General features: G+C 44.3%; 1 protein-coding gene across 4 annotated transcripts; it reads left to right on the top strand.

Moving 5' to 3' along the window:
* Positions 1-31: 31 nt before the first annotated feature.
* Positions 32-21584, top strand: FAM160A2 (family with sequence similarity 160 member A2). Of its 4 annotated transcripts, none has more exons than XM_031962063.1 (12): positions 33-158; positions 5688-5972; positions 6361-6999; positions 7239-7397; positions 7754-7840; positions 8114-8281; positions 12726-12805; positions 13154-13320; positions 13792-14607; positions 18289-18467; positions 18864-19026; positions 21030-21584. In XM_031962063.1, exons 2-12 carry the CDS (start codon positions 5739-5741, stop codon positions 21398-21400), a joined length of 3063 nt encoding a protein of 1020 aa, XP_031817923.1. In that variant the 5' UTR covers positions 33-158; positions 5688-5738; the 3' UTR covers positions 21401-21584. The 4 variants fall into 4 exon arrangements, with proteins under 4 accessions (XP_031817924.1, XP_031817923.1, XP_031817926.1 ...); XM_031962066.1 differs by having other exon boundaries at positions 72-153; XM_031962067.1 differs by lacking the exon at positions 33-158 and adding an exon at positions 180-385.
* The last annotated feature ends 120 nt before the right edge of the window (positions 21585-21704 follow it).

Below are 21704 nucleotides of genomic sequence, written 5' to 3'. Positions count from 1 at the left end.
GAGGTGACGTCGGGGGGCGGCGTCCCTCCGCCCCGAGGGGCGGGGCGCGGGCGGAGGCGACCGGGCAGCTATGGCGGCGGCCTGAGAGCGCGGGCGGCGGTGGCTACTGCTACGGAGTCCGCACGGGGTCAGCGGCGGCGCGAGAGTGGAGCGGTGAGGTCCGGCCTGCGGGATGGGGCGACTGGTGACGGCTTGGCACCGGGAGGCCCCTTGAGGGGGCTGAGTGTGTAAAGCACTGCCGGAGCGGGGGGCTGAGTGTGTTAGATTTCGGTGGGGGGGGTGTCTGTGTGTGAAAGGCCCAGAGGGAAGGGCTTATGCACACACACACACACACACACACACACCCCTGCATCTCGGCGCTACCGGAGTGCGGAGCACGTGACAGGTGGGGGGCGCTATTTGGGCCCCGGGGACCCATGACAGGTGGGGACATACATGACAGGTGACAGCGATTTGCATAGGGCGTATGCAGAGAGTGACTGGACCCGGAGGGCTGAGGGTTTACAGTGCTGACGGAGGGTGGTAGGAGATGGTTATGTGGAATACGAGGAAATGGGATCCTGGGCAGGAAAAAGGGGGAGGGGTCTGTTACTGGCTTACTTTCTCACCCTGTTCAGTTATCTCGGGTGAGACTCCAGAACCTTTCAGTCGGGTGCTCCAGGAAATATTTGTAGCCCCTTTGTGACCCGTACATCCTTTTCCTTGGTTCCAGAGCAGACGAAGAAGAGAGGTGTTCTCGTTCCTTAGGGAACCAGGGCAAAATAAACAAGCGACCCTCCCCCCAGTTTGTCATTTTGACTAGAGCCTGTAGAGTTTGTTCTTAGATAGCCCTAATCCGGCCATGGAGGCCAGTCCAACTTTGCAGCTAATAAACCTCCTGCTTCTGTCGAGGACTGGACTTCCCATGTGGCCAGTTGCCATCCACCGGCGAAGCAAACTGTTGGCCTTGCTCCAGTTTTACCTAGAACCTGCCTCCTTGTTTTCCTTGCCTTCAGAATTGTTCTGTTATTCACCTTCGCCCTCATCTTCTTCCCTCTTGATCCCAGGAACTTCTGTTATTGGAGCCGTCATGTTCCTGGGACTTAGGGACGTGGGGGAGAGGAAGGGAGCATTAAGACTCTCAGACGTGTATGAATGACAAGCAGTTTTCCGTGTTAGCTTGATTCTACCTAAATTATTGTCTCAGTTCTGGTGTCTCCCCGTTTTCTGGGAAAATGTCAGATGCACAAGTATATTCTTAGCGAATCCCCTCCAGAAGTACAGAAAAGAAACCTTTCTCCACTGAGGCAATATGGAAACTTGCTATATTCCACGGGGGGAAAGGAAGATGGAAAGCCTATTGAATGACTTGTTAGTGGTGGAGTGAGTACAGAATGATGATAATGTCCTGGTGAAGGCAAGGTCATGTTGCAAGTTTGTGGGGAGATTTTCTAGAACTGACCCAAGTTAGGGAGTTTTATCAGGTGTTTCTGCAGATTAGCCATTGATTAGAGCCTAATTAAATTTTTCTTTTTTAATTTCAGTAATCTTTATTGTTACAAGTTTCATTAATGATCCAGCTTAGAAAAAAGACATTCATAGAACTCAAGAGCTAGGAAGGACCTTAGAGGATCCTCTACTTCCGACTGCCCCTCCACTGCCGTTTTATAGATAAGGAAACAGAGGCCAGAGAAGTGAGTTTACCCTAAGACTGTAGTAGTAGCAAATAATGGAGACTATATTCTAACTTGGGTACTTTCACTCCAAAATTAATTAGTAAACTACATATGGAAAAGTCAGATATATTCTAAATCTAATAAATACATTAGGTAATTATTCTAGGGACATTCGGAGAACATTTCTTTGAAGAAGTACCTTGGAAGATGCTCCTGAGGTGGCTGCTGGATGGTCATCTTTCTTAGAGTTGTATAGAGGATTCCTGCTTTAGGCAGAATTTGAACTGGGTTACCTCTGTGAGGTCTTTGGACTGAGACTCCATGAGAAAAGTGAATTTTGAGCCAGGACTTGAAAGATGTGCTGTACAGGGATTGTTGAAGAGGAGGATCAGGAAGGAGTGTGTTGAGGGGGAAGAAGGGTAGGACCTAAGTAGATCCCAGATACAGGGGTGTACTTTCTATAGTCTTATAGATTGTGAAAGGTGGCATCTCAATTGGAAGAATATTAATGAATGGGGCAAAAGGACTGTTCTTTTCAAGTATTTGAAGACTTTTCTTGTGAAAAAGAGATTAGACTTACTCAATTTGACCTCAGAGAACAGAACTAGAAGCAATAGGTAAAAGTAGAAAGAAGATCTCAGTTCTGTTAAGAAAAACCTAAATAATCAGAACCGCCCAACAGTGGAATGGGCTGCCTAAGAGAGCAGATAGCCTAATTGGGGCAAGTATACACCTACATAAAAATAATTAACAATATTAGGTGGGGGCAGCTAGGTGGCACAGTGGATAGATCACCAGCTCTGAAGTCAGGAGGACCTGAGTTTAAATGTGACCTCAGACACTTAACATTCCCTAGCTGTGTGACCCTGGGCAAGTCACTTAACTGCAATTGCCTCAGCAAACAAAATAAAATAAAAAACCAGTATTAGGTGGCATGATACTAAATGAATGGGTTATAATGGTTCAGAGTGAGAGATCAGTGCTGAGCAGGCAACACTCCTGAGGTGTGATAGGAATGGAGCTGGGATTTGGACAGGTCAAGAGGAAGAAGGTTGATGGAGGCTGGGTGAATGGAATGAACAGAGGTTCTAAAGAAGGAAGGGCCAAAGTATATTTGGGGGACAGTAAGACTAGAACAAAGGTTTTATGTAAGGGTGTAGTAGACATTAAGATTGAATACTTGAGATAGGGTCAGATGTGGAAGGCTTTGGATATCTGGCTATGGAATTTGTACTTTCCTCAGGAAAGAATGAAATACACAGGATAAACAAGAATTGCATAGTGAAATAGGTGAGAAGAAGCAGTGACCAATTTCAATTTTAAAATTATAAAGGAATATCTTATACAGGCTCATTTGAGATTTTGTTTTGTGTTCATCACTGTGACTGGATCATTGAAATGAATGGTCCCTTGTTAGCTATAGTTTGTTATATTCCAGACTGAACTTCTTGAAGCAGTACTACCTTTCTCTTAGGCTTCTAATTTCAAAACCTTAATAATTATCTTTGATCCTTTCTCCTCAATCTCATTCAGTTTTTTGATTAGATCTATCTTATTCAAACAGTTACCTAAATTGAATGCAATTAATTTTTAGGGACAAATAAAAGTTTCTGCACTTAAGTTGAAAATCTCCTGCAGAAGTATAGTATAAGGGAGTCAATATTATTATTAATCACCTGTTATGCCAACCACTGTACCAAGTGCTGGGGATACAAAGAAAAGTCTAAGATAGTCCCTGCGTTCTTAGAAGGTAGGAATTTAGCTGGGACTTGAAAAATGTCAGGGAAAGAGACTAAGAAGTAGAGATGCTTGAATGGCACACAGTAAAAATGTTTGGAGTCAGGAGATGTGATAGGCAGCAGTACCTTGAGAAGTAGCAGTATCCTCTCAATTGAAGTTTTAAGGTAGGGAAGAAGTATTTATTAAATAACTAATATGTACCAGGTATTATGATGAAAGGACTACAAATATATATTATTTGATCCTCAAAGGGAGGGGCTGTTATTATCCCTATTTTATAGTCAATGAAATTGAGGTAGGTAGGGTTAATTGACTTGTCTAGGGTTACACAGCTAATAAGTTTCTATAGCCAGATTTGAATTCAGTTCTTCTTGAATCTAGGCCCAGCACTATATCTGCTGTGTCAGATATAGAGGCACAGCAGAGGACTACATATTTGGGGTGTTATAAGCAGAATTCTTTACCAGATTGGCCATAAGACAGCTTTTGAAATGTCTTCCAATTGGTAGATTCTGATTCTTTAAATTACCTTGAGATCTTATATAGTTTCTGTCATGAGTGCTGTAAAGGAGATTGCTTTACAGGTTTGAATTGTAATAGATAATCTCTAAGGTCCTTCCAACTCAGAGATTCCTTGATGTTGTGATATGATCTGGTTTAAATAATATTAGGATGAGGGGTAATAGACAATGGGGAGGGGACTAAGATAGGGACAGTGTGGCTTACTCGAAAAAGTTTTATGCGCCTAAGTGCATAATTTTTTTATATGATATCATTCAGGGGCTCTTCTAGAGCTAGGCGAATGCATTTCTGTCTTTGTATTTTTCTGCAGAGGGGACTTCATTTCATTTCTGCTATGGGGAATTTTGTTTAGAGTTGTGGTAGAATGTGTCTGGCAGATTCAAAAGCAGATGCAGGTAGATGAGCTTTCCTGACAAATGCTGTGGAAGGAATGGTAGTTAGTTCTGTTGAAGACCTCTCATCTAGGTGGGGTGAGATCCACACCCAGAGCAAAGGTTGGTGACTGAGACTGGGCCACTCCCTGGTGCCCCAGTACTAAGGGGTAGAATGTAGTGGACAGGTAGACATCTCAGCTACTTAGTGCCCGTGTGATTTTTTTTGCACTTCCTGATTTGAGTGTCTGGTTTCAGGTCAGTGGCCATCTCTTATACCTTCTCTTCTGGCTTTTTGGGCCCAAGTTCCTGTGATACTGGACTTTGTCTTTTACTCTTAAGACCTTTCTCTGAGGATCTGTTTCTATGGCATAGTATATTTGGTCTGGTATATTTGGGAGGCAGCACTGCTATCTTGTGCTTAAACAATGATCGTGAAGAGAAGGTTAGGAATTTCAGGCATTGTTCTTCCTTGATCATGTACTGTCTCCTGCCTCCCAAATCCACACTCTCTGTAGATTAACTGGGGAGTGGGATACCTAGTGAGTAGTAGACAGTGAGTTGTGAATATCTGTAAGATGTTTAGCTGGTTCTAGACTAGCCTAGATAGAGAGCTTTGAAGATTTTTCTCCAAACTGTTCTCCAGGAAGAATAAGAGACTTGTTTACCAAGTGGACTATGTAGAGCCTACTCTTAGTTCCTGGTTGCTGTGGAGTTCCCCAGGGAGGAGGAGTGGGGGTGGCGGTGATGGAGGCTTACAGGAGAGGCCTATCCTTGCCAGGATGGCAGACGCCTCCCTGAGTTCCTCTTGCCTCTGATCTATGCCCCTCATTCCTCCTTATACTTTGTGTGGCTGGATGTTGTGGGTAACTGATGGTGACTTTCAAGTGATTGTGTGTGTGTGTGTGTGTGTGTGTGTGTGTGTGTGTGTGTCTGCATGCACATGTACACATGCATGCTTAGAAGCCCAGTGCTACTTTTACCTTTTTAATATGACTTTTAAGCTTTTGGTGGGAGGAGGGGTACATATTTTCCTTTTTCCTATCAGCCACCCTGAGCCTCTTCTGAATGTTAGCCTCTTGAAGAGAGAGTGTATTAGTGTATGTTTATTCTGTTTATATGTGTAATATGTGTGCCTCCATTCAGGCAGCAGACATAAAGAAAATCAGTAGGGCAAGTAGTCTCTCTGGGAGAGACTGAGATGGGGACGGAAGTAGGTGCTAAGAGACTTTGTTCTTGGAAGACGTGGAGTTATTGATGCTTATCCCTATGCCATTTTGCTAAGGTATCCCCCTTCAATTGGAATGTTAAATTCTCTCTAAACTTTGCGGCAGGTTCTTAAATCTGATTGAACTATGCTGTACTTGGTTCAGCTTTTTCTTCCATTTTATCCCTATAGTCTGATGTATGCCTCTGCCACCATGGAGGATTGTGGATCCCTCCAAACTGGATGAAGCGAGTGGAAGCCACAAGTGGAGGGAGCCCTCAGTTGGCAAACCCCAGGAGTGTGGTCCCTGGGACCCCAGCCAGCCCACCCTTCTACCCCATGGAGAAGATGAGTTGGTTGAGCAAATTGGCCCCTCGGGGCCCTGGACACCGTGCTCCCCGAACTACCAGTCTGCAAGCTCCTGTTACTGCTGATCCAGAGACTTGCCTCATGGTCTTCAAAAACCACTGGTCTCAGGTAGGACCCTACTTGATTACCTGTATCTGTACAAAGTTCTTCTGGCCTGCTCCTGCTCAGTGACCCCATTTTAGTCCTGACTTTTCTTAATAAGTGCCCTGTATCACTTTTCCTTAGTTCTCTCCTTAAACCACTCTCATTATGTGTATTGTGCCCTTTCTTAGTAAGGCCCTCCCTAAATGTGAACTTAGGGAGCCAGAGAAGATCTGAGTGTAGTATTTGTGGTAGCAATGGGGAAAAAGGGAGGCTGGTTTTGGTTTCCAAGACTGTGCCTTGTTCTTATGTAGGTGAAGAGGATATCATGAGGTAATACCTGCAGGATGCATTCCTGAAAAGGTCCTAAGAATTGTATCTGTAGTTCTCTAATTTGCTCTCCTCTGGTTTGCAGGTAGTTAGGATCCTGGAGCGAAGAGCCCCCCAAGCAGCCCCTGGAGGGTCCGATGACCTCAGTGCTGTGCACAATCACATGTACCAGATGTTGACCCTGCTGGTGGAGGACCGTGCAACCCCTTCAGCTCCCACCTCCCCAGGCCCCCTTCTGGAGTTTGCCCTTCACGAGGACCTTCTAGCAAGGGTGCTAACCTGGCAGTTGCAGTGGGATGGGCCTGGGGATGGGGTAGGGGCTGAGGAAAGGAGGGCTGAACAGCTGAAGCTGTTCGAAATGCTGGTGAGTGAGGCCCGGCAGCCACTACTGCATCACCAGCCAGTTCGAGAGGCTTTGCTGACCTTGCTGGAAGCTTGTGGTCCTCCCACTAGTCCTGCACTGGATGCTGGCCTTGTGCTCCTGCTCAGCCAGCTGTGTGTGTGTGTGGCTCGGGAGCCTGCACTACTTGAGCTCTTCTTACAGCCTCCTCCTGAGCCAGGAGCTGCACCTCGCCTGCTGCTCTTCTCCCGCCTCGTCCCTTTTGTGCACCGTGAAGGGACACTGGGTCAGCAAGCCCGAGATGCTCTGCTGCTACTCATGGCACTGTCGGCTGGCAGCCCCACCGTAGGCCAGTACATCGCTGACCACTCCTACTTCTGTCCGGTCAGACCCCTCTTCCCCCACAGTGGGTTAAGGGAGGGACTTAATATGTTATGGCCCAGTCCCAGGGATAGCAGAAAAGGCAAGGATGAGCCCTGGGACCCCATTTCTCCTTTATCCATTATCTTCTATTTTAGACATCTTCCAGGGAGCTAAGTGACTACACTTAGGGTGGGGAAGGCTTTGGTAGGGTACAAATCATTTGGTAACCAGTTTGTTTCCTCCATTTTCTGTGGCTCCAGGTGCTGGCTACAGGACTGAGTGCTCTGTATTCATCTTTACCCCGAAAGATAGAGGTTCGGGGGGATGATTGGCACTGCCTGAGGCGGGAAGACTGGCTGAATGTGCCAGCCCTTGCGCTCTTTATGAGCTCCTTGGAGTTCTGCAATGCTGTGATCCAGGTAAGGAGAGTCAAGAAGCAGCAGTGGGATGGGGGACAGTGGAAAACTTGCCTAAAGTTATATATCTCAGTTATCCAAATATAAAGGGATATTATTAGGAACCTTTGTATATGAATGTGTACTTTTAAGTTGTAGGGAGGACTTGGAATGCTTCCTGGCAGCTCTATAAAAGAGAGAGAGAGAGAGAGAGAGTGTGTGTGTGTGTGTGTGTGTGTGTGTGTGTGTGTGTATGTGTGTGTGTGTATGTGTGTATGTGTGTGCAGGTAGGGGGTGTCCCTGGAGATTCCTATAATTCCTTTACTTTTCAAGGGCTTGGGGGTCAGATTACCTTCTCCCTCACCATCAATTTCCTGTAGGTGGTTCATCCAATGGTTCAGAAGCAGCTGGTCGATTACATTCACAATGGGTTCCTGGTCCCTGTCATGGGCCCTGCCTTGCACAAGGTGTGGAGCAGGACAGGAGGTGGGGATTGGTTGGGAGTGGTATTGGGTATATCTTTTAAATTTCATCCTGATTCCTCTGGCCTGGGGTTGGTGGTGGTGGAAGATTACCCTCTTTCCTCCTTCCTTTTTCCCTCCCTCCCCTAATACACACACTCTCCTCCCATCTTCCCCTAGTTCTTACTTTGGGGAATAGTTACCAATTTGGGATATGTGTGTGTAAGGGGGGGGGGTCCTGATTCCCATCCCCTTCCCCTCACCCTACCCCACCCCCAGAGTTCTGTGGAGGAGATGATTGCCAGCACAGCGTACCTGGAGCTATTCCTTCGCAGCGTATCCGAACCTGCCCTACTCCGAACCTTCCTGCGCTTCCTGCTGCTCCACCGGCATGATGCTCACACCATCCTTGACACCCTCGTCTCACGAATCAGCAGTAACTCACGGGTATAATTCCTGTCCTTGGTCATGGCTACTGCCCCTAGGTCAGGGTGCTTCTTGATTTTTGTCTGCTTTCATATCCTGATTGCTGTCCTTTGACCCACCCTACATCATCTCATCTCTGAACAAGGCTCCTATCCTCCTTGGATCTTAAGATTTTTCACTTTGGCTTCATGCCTGCACTGATTTCCAAATAAATGCCTCTTCTGGTTACTGTTCTCAGGAGATAATTATTCTTTCCACTTTTTTCTTTATCATGATAGGATCCTATAATCCCCAAGGTATCTACTGAATCTTCTGTCCCCATTTATCTTATGCATGCTTAATACTCACTTCTAATGGCAATGACTTAGATGAATTCAGGTTTTCTTATATAAGCTGATAACTCATTTAGGCTCAGTTGCCTATGTGGCCTTTTGATCCAAGGAGTAGTTATCTGTCTATTTTTAGTTTTCTCCATTCATTAACAAAGACCTATTAAATATCTACTGTGTTAGCAGGCTTTGTGTGGGATATGAAGTTGATTAAGTTACTGGTCATGCTTTTATGGGAGTTATAATCTAGGAGAGGAAATAGGATTATAATACAGTAAAACTAGGAAGGAAGGGGCTAACACTCAAACCAGAAGCTGGGTCTATTTTCTTTTCTTTAAGGAGCTATACCCATACAGTTTATGAGGGTAAGGTTTGAATTCTTCTTTTCTCATGGCTAACAGTTTATACTTGACCTCTGTGATCCCAAGATACCTTTATACTGTCTTTGCCTGATTATGGACACAAATCTTTCTCTTAGATCACCTGAATTTAGATTTTGGGGATAAGCATGCAACAGGCAGGCCTCTTGTGGAGGAAGTGTCTCAAGAGCAGTCCTACTACCACTTTACTTCCTTCTTTGAAGCAGATAAGATAGTTTTTAAAAAACCTATTAATTTGTTTCATCAAAGATTTTGTCAGTGATGAGTACTTCCATAAACACATATCATAATCTTTTTTTACTTCAGTAGATAGCTTTTACCAATTATGGCAAAAAAATTTCCTCATGTTTTGGTCATCCTGGTGATTAGCTTTTCTAAACTTTGTTATGTTGATTCTAGTATGAAAGATGTAGGGCTTCTCACCAGGCCCCTTTTGTAATAACTCACATTCCATACATTAGAAAGGTAGGAAATAATATACTCCCATTTATACATGGGTAACCTGAGGTTAAACTTTCTCAGAGTCACATAGCTACTAATAGCTGCTCTTGGTTTTAATAATAGTTGTTATTTATATAGCATTGTAAGAGCTTTAGCAGCTTTCATGTGAACCTCACAGCACACTGAGGTTTTGGTTCTGAATTTCTCATAGGTAAGGAAACTGAGGTTCAAAAAAGCTGATAATTTTTGATGCTGTTAGGAAGTGATAGAACCAGGCCTTGACCTCCCACCCTCAAATCCAGTGCTCTTTCTAGGTTGCTTGTCCTTATAAGCTGGTCAGCTTTTAAGAATGTCTTAGAATTCTCTCTCCAAGATCAACTTCACAATGTGTGTTCTCAGTTTTTTTATTTTTCCCCCTTCTTTAACTTATTTCCCTTAGATCTAGAGGGAATCATAGAGTTCTTCCAATCCAGGTATCTCATTTTTACAAACAAGGAAACCTAGACTGGTCAAGTGGTTTGCCCTAGGTCTCATAGTAGTAAGTAGCCCTCAGAAGCTGAGATTTGAACCTAGGTCTTCTGATCTCAGAGTTAATGATATTTCCCACTTTGGAAAATCTGTAATCTCTGCTGTTGAGCTAAGGGGAAGAACAACTGCTGGACTTCAATTCCAGGTACTGCATTTTAGGAAAGGCATTGCAGATTGTGAGAGGGTCTAGAGGAAGACAGCAAAGGATGATGAAGGATCTCAGTTTCATATCATGTGAAGATTGGTGGAAGGAGCTGAGGATTGTCTGGAGAAGCAGAGATTTAGGATTGGCATAGTACTTTTGTTCACATGTGCAGGCCTCTCATTTGGAAGGGAGATTGGCTTTCTCCTTACAAGAAAAATGAGGGGAAGTTACAGAGTGAGGTTTCATTTGAAAGTTTTGCTTTATGCCAAACAATTAAAATTTTCCTAAAGTGGAGTGGCCTGCCTTAAAAGGTCTTCAGGTAAAGGCTGGCTGACCACTTATTGGGAATAAGCGATTCCTGTACAGGAGCCTATTAGATTAGTTGACTTCAAAGGTCTCATGTAACTCTGAGATTCTGTGCCCATACATAGAGAGAATTTGGGGGGATTGAGGAACCCCAGAAGCCAAAGAGAAATTGACTGCTATAATTATAGAGGCTCTTTTGCCTCCACAGATCTTGGGAAGGGGGGCAATTTAGGAGTAAAGAAAATAATCAGGCAGTGCTCATCTGTAGAGGTACTATATCTCCCTCCTCCCCTGAGTCAGTACTTCTTAGGAACATCTGTACAGACAATTATACTTCATGGCACAGCCTTTCCATTGCTGCCCTACCCCCTCTCCCCATTCAAAACTCCTAGAACTTCCTAGTTTCTGTTTCCCAGCTTCTTTTTCCCATCTCTCCCCTTTACTTTCCATCACTGATATGTCTAGAAGGAGGTTCTTAACCTGTGGTTCACACATTACTCCCCCTTATCCCCTTCTACCACAGAGGGTCCATGGATAGATGCTAAGGAGTACCTGAACTTGGAAAGAAGGGGGAAAAAATTACATCTTAATTTTCCCTAATCTTGAATGGAAATTTAGCATTTCTTTCAATTATGAACTGAATAGCACAGATATTATGGGGAGGAAGGGTCCATCATCGTTACTGGATCACCAAAGGGTTCTGTGACACAAAAGGTTAAGCAGCTGTGCTGTAGAGCAAACAAGATGAAAGATGACTCAGACTCTCCTTGTCTGGGGCTCCTCCTCCTTCCTAGGGCAAACCTTTCTGGTTACCTAATCTCTCCATAGATAGATATTCTGCTACATTGTCACTGAATAGTTTGACACACTTAGTTACAGGGTATTAAAATAGTCTGCAGATATTTGGGGACATGTTCAGTGTTCTGCAGACTGCCATGTGTACAGCACTGTATTAGATATCCTGACTCTTCAAAATTTAGATAAGGATCAAGATCTATATCTGGAAGGAAGCTTAGAGGTAATGAAGGCCATGATTCACAGATGAAGAAACTGGGTCCCAGAGAGATTAATTAATTAATTAATCATGATCACTCAGGTGGTAAATGACAGAACCAGGATTTGAACTTGGGTATCACAAGAAACACTAATCTCTTTCTTCTAAGCTCTCTGCCTTTCTCATGAGAATGTGTAGTCCAGTAAGGGTCCGAGATATTACCAGATAACTAGATTATCCAATGTTATAAGAAGGTGCTGTGGGAGAGGGAAGGTCACTGCCAACTTTGGGTGAGGGAGGGCTGTAGGGAGGAGTGCCCATCTGAATTGGAATAAAAAGGATTGACCTGAACTCACCAGAATCAGAAGAGGAAAGGGAGAAGATTGCAGGCATAGGGCAATAGTTGAACAAAAGCACTCAAAGGAGGCTAGAGTGGTCTATTTTATGCTGGAGTAGACTGGACTGTGGATGAGAAAGTGGTAGTTCAAAATTGTGGTACAATTTTGGTAGTGGATAGTGGGTACAAAATTGTGAAGAACCTTGAAGCCAATGAAAGAGTAATTTTAACTTTGCTTAGTGGGCAGTAGGGAGCCACTAATTATTTTTGAGGAAAGAACTAAGCAGATAGATTACTCTGGCAGCTTGTGAGAGATTTATTGATGTGGGAGGACCTGTTAAGATGCTATTCCATTAATTCAGATAAATGATAATGGAGACCTGTTTTGGGTTAAAGAATGGAACTAAAGAGGACTAGAAAGCATTTTTTGCAGTTATCCAATTTGTTAATAACAAAACTAATGAGACAAAAAAATCAAACTGATAAGCAGATTGTCCTTAGAAGGAAAGAACAGGTCTTTCACCATTGATCCTATAGTCCTTCCTACTTTCTCTTCCCAGATCTGCATAGGCTATCTCCTTATGCACTGTTGAGTATAAGATTACATGCAAATTATCCCTTGAGAGACTGCAAGACTTATAGTTTGAACCTAAGTTCAAATCTTGGCTCCATTATTTGCAAGCTGTGTGACCTTGGATAGTTCTTTAACTTTATCTGTAAAATAAAGATGACAATATTTACTAGCGTCATGGGACTACTGTGGGGAAGGCATTTGTAAATCCTAAAGTGCTACAGAAATGTGAATTGTTATTTTTAGCAGGAGAGTTGTAGGTGATTATGCCTTTTCCTATATCAACATGATCTCTGCTTGAAAGGTGGTGGAGAATAGCAGGGAATGAGAACTTTATGCAGATATCTTCCTTCTAGCTATCTGCTGCTGCCTTGAGCCTGGGGAGTGGTAGGAGTGGGAACCGTTAGGTAAGTAACGCCTTCCTTCTCCTTCAGCTCTGCATGGTCTCCTTGAGCCTCTTCAGGACTCTTCTGAACCTCAACTGTGAGGATGTGGTGCTGCAGCTGGTGCTTAGGTATTGTGAGTGGGAGAATAGCTAATAACCCCCTTGGGAATGCCCCCAGTGTACCTCCAAGAGTGCTTGGTGAAGGGAGGGCACTGTTTGGGAGACCTCAGTGGTACATTTTCCCTAGCTAGTTGTGAAAGGGTTATGAGAGAGCGTTCCAACCTAGTCTTCCCTTTGACATCAATTCCCTACCCACCCTCTCAGCCCCATCCATGGTTTTTCATTGCCTTCCCTGATCCCCATGGCTTTTGATTCCCTGGGCCCCAATCCCTCAAGTTTCCCCTTTAGTTTCTGTGCCTTTAGATGCCTTGTCCCTCAAGTATCTGACCCAAGCTGCTGCTCCTCCCTTTTTGTCAGGTATCTGGTCCCGTGTAACCATGTCATGTTGAGCCAGAAGCGAGCTGTACGTGATGTAGACCTGTATGGGCGGGCTGCTGACAAGTTCTTGTCCTTGATCCCTCGCTGCTGCCGACATCATCGTGCTCCAAGTCCACCCCATTTGGAGCAGGCTTCTTGGGCTCGAGGTGGGATTAGCCACTAGCAAAAACGGGTTGGCTTCCTTGGAACAAGCTTGTAATGGAATATTTTTGATCCCATACAAAGTCTAAGGTGGAAAGGATTTGTGCTAGCCCTTGCCTCTGAATAGAGCTCTTCCCAACTCCTAATCCCATTTTAGTTTCCGTCTTCTTCCTGTCTCTTCCCAACTCCCTCTTTGTTTTTGACTTGGTACCACTCTATCAGCTTCTCCATTCTTTTTCCATTTGGAACCCAGGGAATGAGAAGTAGGCTGGGATAATTTGAAAGGTAAAGGGAAATGGAAGTAGATTTACTTATTCTGATCTGTTCTGATATTCTTATTTGTTTTTTTATCTCCTATATTCCATCATCCTGACTCTTCCTCCCCTATCTTGCCCTGACCCTTTCCCATAATCAGCTTTCCCCCATTCCACAGTAATTCCTTCCATGACCCTTATTTTCCTCATTTGCATTTACAGGGCCTGGCAGCCCCAATTTAGATTCCTCATCAGTGGTGACAGTAACCCGGCCCTCCACACCATCTCGCCTTGCTCTTTTCCTTCGGCAGCAGAGCCTGGGTGGCACTGAGCCCCCCAGCCCCGCTCCTCGATCTCCCAGTCTGGCCCCATCTCCAGCCTCCAGCCCCGCCCACCGACCTGGCTCTGTGGAGGAGCCAGGTGAGCTGGAAGACAATTACCTAGAGTATCTTCGGGAGGCTCGGCGCTGTGTGGACCATTGTGTTCATGCCTGTCGTTCCTGGTCTGCCCCCTATGATGGGGAACAGCCCCCTGCTGACCCTAGCCCTGTGGACCCTGGCCCTGGTCCCATTGGCCCTCGGACTAAGAAACGGAGCCTGCAGCCAGAGGAAGAGGATGGGGAGGATGAGGGGGAGGAAGAAGAGCTAGGAAGTGGGGGCCATGTTGGGGCACGGATGTTGTCTCTGGGGGAGGGAGAGAGCTCTGGTTTGCTGACCTCCTTCCAGGTCAATGGAGCACTAGGACCTTGGCCTGAGGGGGCCAAGAAAGTGCGTCGGGGGCCAGGTGAGGAAGTTGGGGAACAGAAGGAGGGGACTGGAGGGTTGGTTGGGCTGGAGGGCTTTGGGAAGGAGCTAAGAGAATTGGAGGTGGCACTGAGTAATGGGGGTGCTGGGCCAGATTCTCGGCACGAATCCCCTTTACCTCCTGAAGAAGAGGAGGCAGTCTACGAGAGCTTCAGCTGTCCACCTGAACCCCTCGGCCCCCTCCTCAGCAGCCCCCTTCGGATTCCCAGTCAGGTCCCCAGCCAACCCTTCACAGGTGAGTCCTTCATTCTAGTGTTTTCCCTCATGTTCTCTGTGCTCTGTACTTTTGGACAGCATCCCATGTGTGCTCTTATTGGTATTGCCTATTTCTCCTGTTCTCTCCCTTCTGTCTTGGGAGATTCCTTGGTTTCTGTGCACCTTGGCTGGACCATATTAATCATAAGACCTCACACTTAACTAGGGTTTTAAGGTTTACTAAGTTCATTACATGCATTGTCTCATTTGTTCCTCATTACAATCCTAGAAAGTTGATGCTATTCTTAGCCCCACTTTATTGATGATGGAACTGAGACTCCAAGAAGCGAAGGGATTTGCTGCTTGGGGTCCTACAGATAGCAGGGGCTGGCGGTAGGATTCAAACCAAGCTAGTCTTGACTCCTAGTCCAGAGCTGTATTCATGCTGAGCCTGTCATGTGTCTCTTGGCTCATGTTCTCTGTGTATCATTTCAGGTATGTTTCCCCTCGCTAAGTTCTCGTGCCTTCCTTATACTGTGCTGTTTTCTTGGCCCATGTTTTGCATTTATGTCATGTCTATCATGTCCCTCAAGTGTGAAGGCTCTGGTCATGAGTCTTCCCTTTGCAGATGGTCTCTTGGCCTTATGATCTATACTTTTGTCTTCCTATATCTGATCTTATCCCCTAATTTGTGTCTGTATTCCTAGTGAATCCGTGGTGGACTGTGTTGTTTCAAGTTTTTCTTGATAGCCTTTCTCTGTTCTGTGATCTTGTCCTGTTTAGAAGGCACGTAGATGCTTCATTTATGGAAGCTATGTTCGATCACCTTTAGAAACGCATGCCATGTCTTGTGCAGGAGGCCCGTGTACGTGCGCCTCAGGGACATGGGGGAGGCGTGTATGTGACACGTCCTAGATTAGATCTGCTGCTGAAGCAGCCCCTCCGTCCTTTAGCTCCAGGATCAAAGCAAAGGGCCTGTCACCCTGTCCTCCTGATTAGCCGCCACCTTCAGGAAGTTCCACCAGGGGGCACCCTAGCTACTGTATGCTTTCACAACTTCAACCAATTAGTCACTCTCTCACCCCAAGTCTGAGGTTTTCCAAGTGCTTTCTGCTACTGAAGTGAAGAACATGGGGCAAACAACGAAACATATATTCTGGGAAAGGCTACCTTAGCTCGTGTACAGTTGGAGTCCGTTCTGGGTATAAAGGGGAGAGGCCTGTTATCCTTTTCAGATTTCATCTTTCCATTCTCTGCTCTGCTGCTTTAGTTACAGTTCTGGTTTTTACTGGACTTGACTTTATTTTCCTTATTGTTTGAAAATGGTTGGTTTTAGATTCTTAGTTCTGGACAGAGGTGGCTCAAACCAGCAGATCTTTTCCTCTTCCTTGTCTTATGTGAGCCAGGAATTTTTTTTCTTTTGCCTTCAGGACTATTCATCTTATTCAGCAACTTCCACTATCTCTTTTTGGAGTCCTTAGGACAAAAACGAAGGTACTTTTCTATCCATGATCCTGAAAATTCTTCTCTTGGCCTGAGTCTTGCCTGATCTTACTTTGTAGTCATCTCCTTCAGCTGCAAATTTTTCTTGATTCTTGGCCACAGGAAATGCTATTCTCTTCTGCTATTTCCTTGGGCCGAGTCTAGATCTTGTAATTTCCTTGACACATCCTGTTTCTCCTGTCCTGATTGGTCTGGTGTAATCACACTTAATAGTCCAGTCTCATTTACTAATTCTTTGTCTAGTGTAATAGGTTATGTTGGTGTCTTGATCCAGTTTCCATGCTGAAAACTATGGTTGGCCATGCTGCCTAGAGGCATGCCACTTTTCTTCACTTTTCTCACTTTATCCTACTTGCCACTGATTTGGTGGCAAGCCTCAGCATTCTTAAACTGAAAGAAAACTTGGAGATGATCTAGCATCTCTCATTCTGATCAATGATCCTGAAATTGTCTAGATATGGCTCTTTCAGTTCTTTTCCAAATCTTTTGACTTTTCTTTCCTACTCCTTCGATTTTACAAATAAGTAAATTTACTTGATCCTTAATGAGGCTCAGTGCCCAAGACCACAGAGCTAGTAAATGGCAGAGCCAGGACTTGAAGTGGGTTTCATGAGTCCTTATATAATATTAATTCCTTTCCCCAAAGGAGGTTACTTTCTTTTCTCCTTTCTGTTTTGAAACCAAGAGCTGTCTTTGATCCTTTGACTACCTTTGACTTTCCTGTGTTTTCTTTGTTTTCTGTTTTATGTCCTGATTAACATCTTAAGCTGAATTGAAGATTTGGCCCATCTGGGTCTTCTGACTCTTCTCCATTGGGAAAACTGATTGACACATCTGAAGCTAAATAATGATTCCCTCTGTGAAGATTTGGTAGCCAAGTCAGGAAGAAAACTGGCTGGCTAGATTCTATTCCATTTTATTTACTTCCTCACTTAACCTGTACAAGCCAGCTCCGTATAGATGCTTGGGTGGAGCCCCATCCCCTTAACTTCTGCCACCTGGATGCTTAGGTTGCTGGAATTTTCTAGTTCCTTTGCATTTGTCTCATTGTGGCTTGATACCTGTTTCCCCCAGAGAGTTAGAGATGTGGGTTTTCAAAATGATTTTATTAGCATTTCAGGAAAGATGATAGAATGCAGCAAACTTATAGAGCTCAGAATTGCTGAGTTAAAAGAGCACCAAAATGTCCTCAGTCTAGTTTTAGAGGCTGCTACCATTTCTTATGGCTTAAGTCCCTAGTTTGTACAGTGGAAAAAAGATTTGAGTTAGGAATTAAAAGTCTAGTTCTACCACTTAATATTTATGTGATCTTGGGAAAATCATTTGGCATCTCTTGACACGAATCCCTCATCTCTAAAGAGATATTGGACTAGATGACCTCTAAGATCCATCTCTAATTCTCTGATACCTCATATGACAGAAACAGTTGGACAGGATCAGGATCATAGAATTAAGAGTTTATAGACATGTTATAAATAAATCAGTCAAGTATTAAGTGCTTATTGTTTGTCAGACACTTTGAGGCACTGTGTATACAAATAAAATGACTGAAACAGTTTCTATTTTCAGGGACCTTGTGGCACAGTTCACCTACCTCTTTTGTGTAGAAGGTACAACTTGAAGCTAAGAGAGTTTAAGCTCTAATTCTCACTAGGGTTCTTAAGAGTACAAATAGAATGCTTTTCCACCATACTGGGATGACTTCAAGTTACATATTTTTGTAATGGATTCCTCATTAGCATCCCTAATAAGTAGTGTCCACCCAAAGGGGTAGGGGTGTGTATGTGTGGGGTTTCCTCAGGTTTCCCTGTAAATTTACAAGGCTGCTCATTTTATTTCTGGATAGCTCTCCTTTTGGGGGAGTTTTTCTTTACATTGAATAGAAGTCTGCCTCTACAACTTCTAGCTATTGCTCCTTGAGAAGCCAAACAGAACAAGTTTACCTCCTTTTCCAGATAATCTTTAAGATACATTTAAAAGATGATTTTCATATTCCATTGATAGTAAAAGTTATTTCTTTCCCCTGCAGTTTTCTGTTAGTCATTCCTCTCAGTAATACACAATTCTACTAACTTACACAGAAAGATATAAAGGAAAAGGAAAGATATGTAAAATCTGAGTTTTGTGATGCTTATGAATATGCTCTGCCTCATATATTACAAATATGAGCCATATCATTTTGAGAGTTATATGCAAGTCTTGTGTATCATGTCTCCAGGCCCCTTCATGGCTGTGCTTTTTGCCAAACTGGAGAACATGCTGCAGAATTCACTTTATGTCAACTTCTTGCTGACGGGGCTTGTGGCTCAGTTGGCCTGTTATCCCCAGCCCTTGCTTCGTTCCTTCCTGCTCAACACCAACATGGTCTTTCAGCCCAGTGTCAAGTCCCTACTTCAGGTAAGAAAGGAGAGACATTTTCTTTAGGAAAGGTGGTAGTGTAATAACTAAAGAGTCAGGAAGCTTAACATTCAATTCTTGGCTCTACCATTTAACTATGTGCTGTTGAGTGCTTTGCTGAGCATTGAGTTGCCTCAGCAATATGCTTGAGAGAAATCTTGGGTGGTGAAATGGAATTGTTTAGGAGATGATTGTTTGTGTACATTGGATGAATATTCATGCTTATTGTAGAAAGGAAAAATGGGGGTAACAGTAAGAGCCTGGGGCCATCCAAAGAATCCAGAGTTAAGAACTTGCCAGTTATAGGACATGGAGCAGTAACTGGGGATGAGTCTTGTCTTTGGGATCTGGGAGCAGCCTGGTATATGTAAAAACTCATTAAGTTCTGCTCTATAGGTGTTGGGCTCTGTGAAGAACAAGATTGAAAGCTTTGCAGCTTCCCAGGACGACTTTCCAGCATTACTCTCCAAAGCCAAGAAGTACCTCATTGCTCGGGGCAAGCTGGATTGGGCTGAGGGTCCTGGGACTGGATCTGTCCCTCGGCGCCCAGATACCCTTGGTGAGAGCTTTTCATTTTAATCCCTTTAAATTCTTTAAGACCTCTGATTCAATCTCTCTGACCTCTTCTGAGAGGAGTCTCAGTCCTCCATCCCCTTCTTTGCCTTGATGAAATTCAAACTATTCTGACAGCTCAGGAAAAGCCTTCACCCTTCCTCCCTCAAGTCCTCAGTCCATCTGATTCATTTTCCTCAAAGACCCAGTCCATTAATGAGGTAATATACCCCAGATTCTATTCCCTATGGAATTCTTTCTTCTGCTGAATCCTTCATTTGATACCCTGTTCCTCTGATCCTTCTTAGTCTCAGTGAAGTCCTAGAATCTGTTATCTCAGTTTCCCTCTGGGTTAGTTCTTCAGCTTCCTAGAACTTGTACCTCCTTTGGTGAGATCTTGAGTCCTTAGTATTTCCAATACTCATGTTGAGGGCTACAAATTCTAAATGATAATGAAAATAGCTAGCATTTATAGAGCACCTACTATGTGTTGGGCACTGTGCTAAGTTGTTTACAGTAATCTCATCTGATCCTCACAATAACTCATAAAAGATAAAGATATTATCCTCTTTTTACAGATGAGGATTCTGAAACAGCAAAGATTAAGTGAGCCCAGAGTCACATCAATCATTTCAACATTTGTTAGGGCTTGCTGAGCGTGAAGCTCTGTACTATGTTCTGAGGATCCATAGAACTAGAAAATGTAGTTGCCCTCATGGAGTTAATAGTCACATAGACAAAAATAGCATTAGAGTGATCATTTTGTAATAAGTGCTACAGAAAGCTTGTGCTATTTGAATTAGAGAGAAAAGATTTCTTCTGGCTTTGGACAGGCTATAGAGAGATGAAAGCTGGACAAAGCATAGAGTAGGATTAAAGGTAGAGCATTTCTAGTTAGGGGAAACCACTTTAGGAGAAGTTTGAAAAGTCTGGGAAGTTTTTAGGAGATAGCTGGATAGAAAATGAATTTGGGAAAGTGGAATTGAGACTGGAAAATCTTGGAGGTTTTCTATAAGAGAGTAGTAGGCAGATGACCTAAGAGCCTGCAGTTGTAATTCCAAATTAAGAAAATGAGGGTTTGTACTGGTGTTACAAAGATGAGGAGGAGCACAAGAGTAAGGATTTAGAACTGAAAGGAATTGTTATAAGGGACAGAATCCAATCCCTCTTCCCTCTTTTTTTTTTTAAAGATGAGGAAATGAGACCAGAGGCGTTAAGTGATATGGCCATGAATACATAGGTTGTGTCAAAGCTAAGATTTGAACCTAAGACCTGACTCCAAACTAAGAATTTTTTTATACTACCTCATGCTGGAGGAAGATGGAGAGAAGTGACAGGACTTAGCAGCCATGGGATTCAAAGATTCAGTGAAACTTTAACTGGTATTTGGTGGTTTCTGAGAGAGCAGAGTCCTTGAAGGGAGTGGTCAGAGGTGATGGAGGACAAGGGAGTGAGGGAATACAAGTGAGCCTTAGCAAAGTAGATGACTTTTTGTTAAAAGGATTAAAAATGGGAAACTTTGAGGGATCTCAAATCTGTGGTGCAAGGATTGATTAGAGAAAGCAGATGGCAGCTTTGATTCAGGGGCAGGGATGGATATTGGCTTAGTAGAAATAACTGCAAGTATGGCTTGCAGAAAAATGCGGGACACTAGACTGGAAAGTTAATGGGACAGGTAAGAGCTGTCTCTCTTGATTTCTTAGTCTTGAGGATAACTTGTGAAAAATTGGGTTGAGGAAGGGAAAGTGGAGATTAGTTTGCTGAAACGGTGAGAAAATGTGTGGAAAAGGTGGAGAGTAGACCTAGTCCCAGGAAAGCATTTCACTTCTGCTAACTTTCCCTATACTTCCATCCCCTCTCCATCCTGGTTATGTTCTTAGGGTATAGATGGAACCCAGCTTCTGGATATGTCCTAAATAGGTCTTTTCCTGAGAGTATCTAAGTGGGATTCTGACCCTCCAGCTTAACCTTGGCCCCTTCCATAATCTCCTCATTTCTCCTGCTTCCTAGTGAAGGCCCGGAAACCATCCTTGGGAGAGCTGCTCCTTCGTCATGCACACAGTCCAACACGATCCCGACAGGCAGCCCAAGTAGTTCCTCAACTGAATCGTGAAGGTCCTGGTCCATCCCTGGGCCTTGGTGGGGGTTTGGGTTCCCATTCAGCTCTGGGGACCTCACCCTTGCCCCTCCGGAGTGGCCCTGCTGAGCGTCAGGGTGAGGCTTTGCGCATCAAGAATGCTGTCTATTGCGCAGTAGTCTTCCCTGAGTTCCTCAAGGAGCTGGCAGCCATTTCCCAGGCCCATGCAGTCACCTCACCCTTTCTGCTGGAGGCCGTTGAAGAAGGGCCCAGGACCCTTGCCAGGCCCAGCCCTGAACCCTAGTCCTTCCTTCTCTATCCCCCTTGCCCATTGGACAATCAGTAGCCCAGGGAGGGGGGGCTGGATATAAGGTGGGCTCCGTTTTTAGCTGCCAAGGAGGCAGAAAGATAACTTTTTAATTTATTTGAGATGAATGTTTTATGGAGAAATTGTTGCAATATGTATAAAAGGGAAATGTCTAAGCAGCTCTGATGCCTCCTCCTCTATGCTTCCCAAAGATCATGAATGGGTGGGTGGGGGTTGCATGAACATGAAGGCTTGCTTGGGAATAGGCAGCCTCATTTCTTCCCCCAGGTCCCTTGCCTGA

Source organism: Sarcophilus harrisii, chromosome 3, assembly GCF_902635505.1.
Source record: "Sarcophilus harrisii chromosome 3, mSarHar1.11, whole genome shotgun sequence".
Classification (NCBI taxonomy): Eukaryota; Metazoa; Chordata; class Mammalia; order Dasyuromorphia; family Dasyuridae; genus Sarcophilus; species Sarcophilus harrisii.
The sequence above is the reverse complement of the archived record's forward strand: the minus strand, read 5'-3'. Positions and strand labels throughout refer to the sequence as shown.

Excerpts from the sequence above, each read along its gene's own strand:
- FAM160A2 (XM_031962063.1), top strand. The coding sequence starts at position 5,739 with ATGAAGCGAGTGGAAGCCACAAGTGGAGGGAGCCCTCAGTTGGCAAAC. Across the intron at positions 14,608-18,288 it reads CCCCAGCCAACCCTTCACAG|GCCCCTTCATGGCTGTGCTT; the intron begins GTGAGTCCTTCA and ends TCATGTCTCCAG. Across the intron at positions 18,468-18,863 it reads GTGTCAAGTCCCTACTTCAG|GTGTTGGGCTCTGTGAAGAA; the intron begins GTAAGAAAGGAG and ends TCTGCTCTATAG.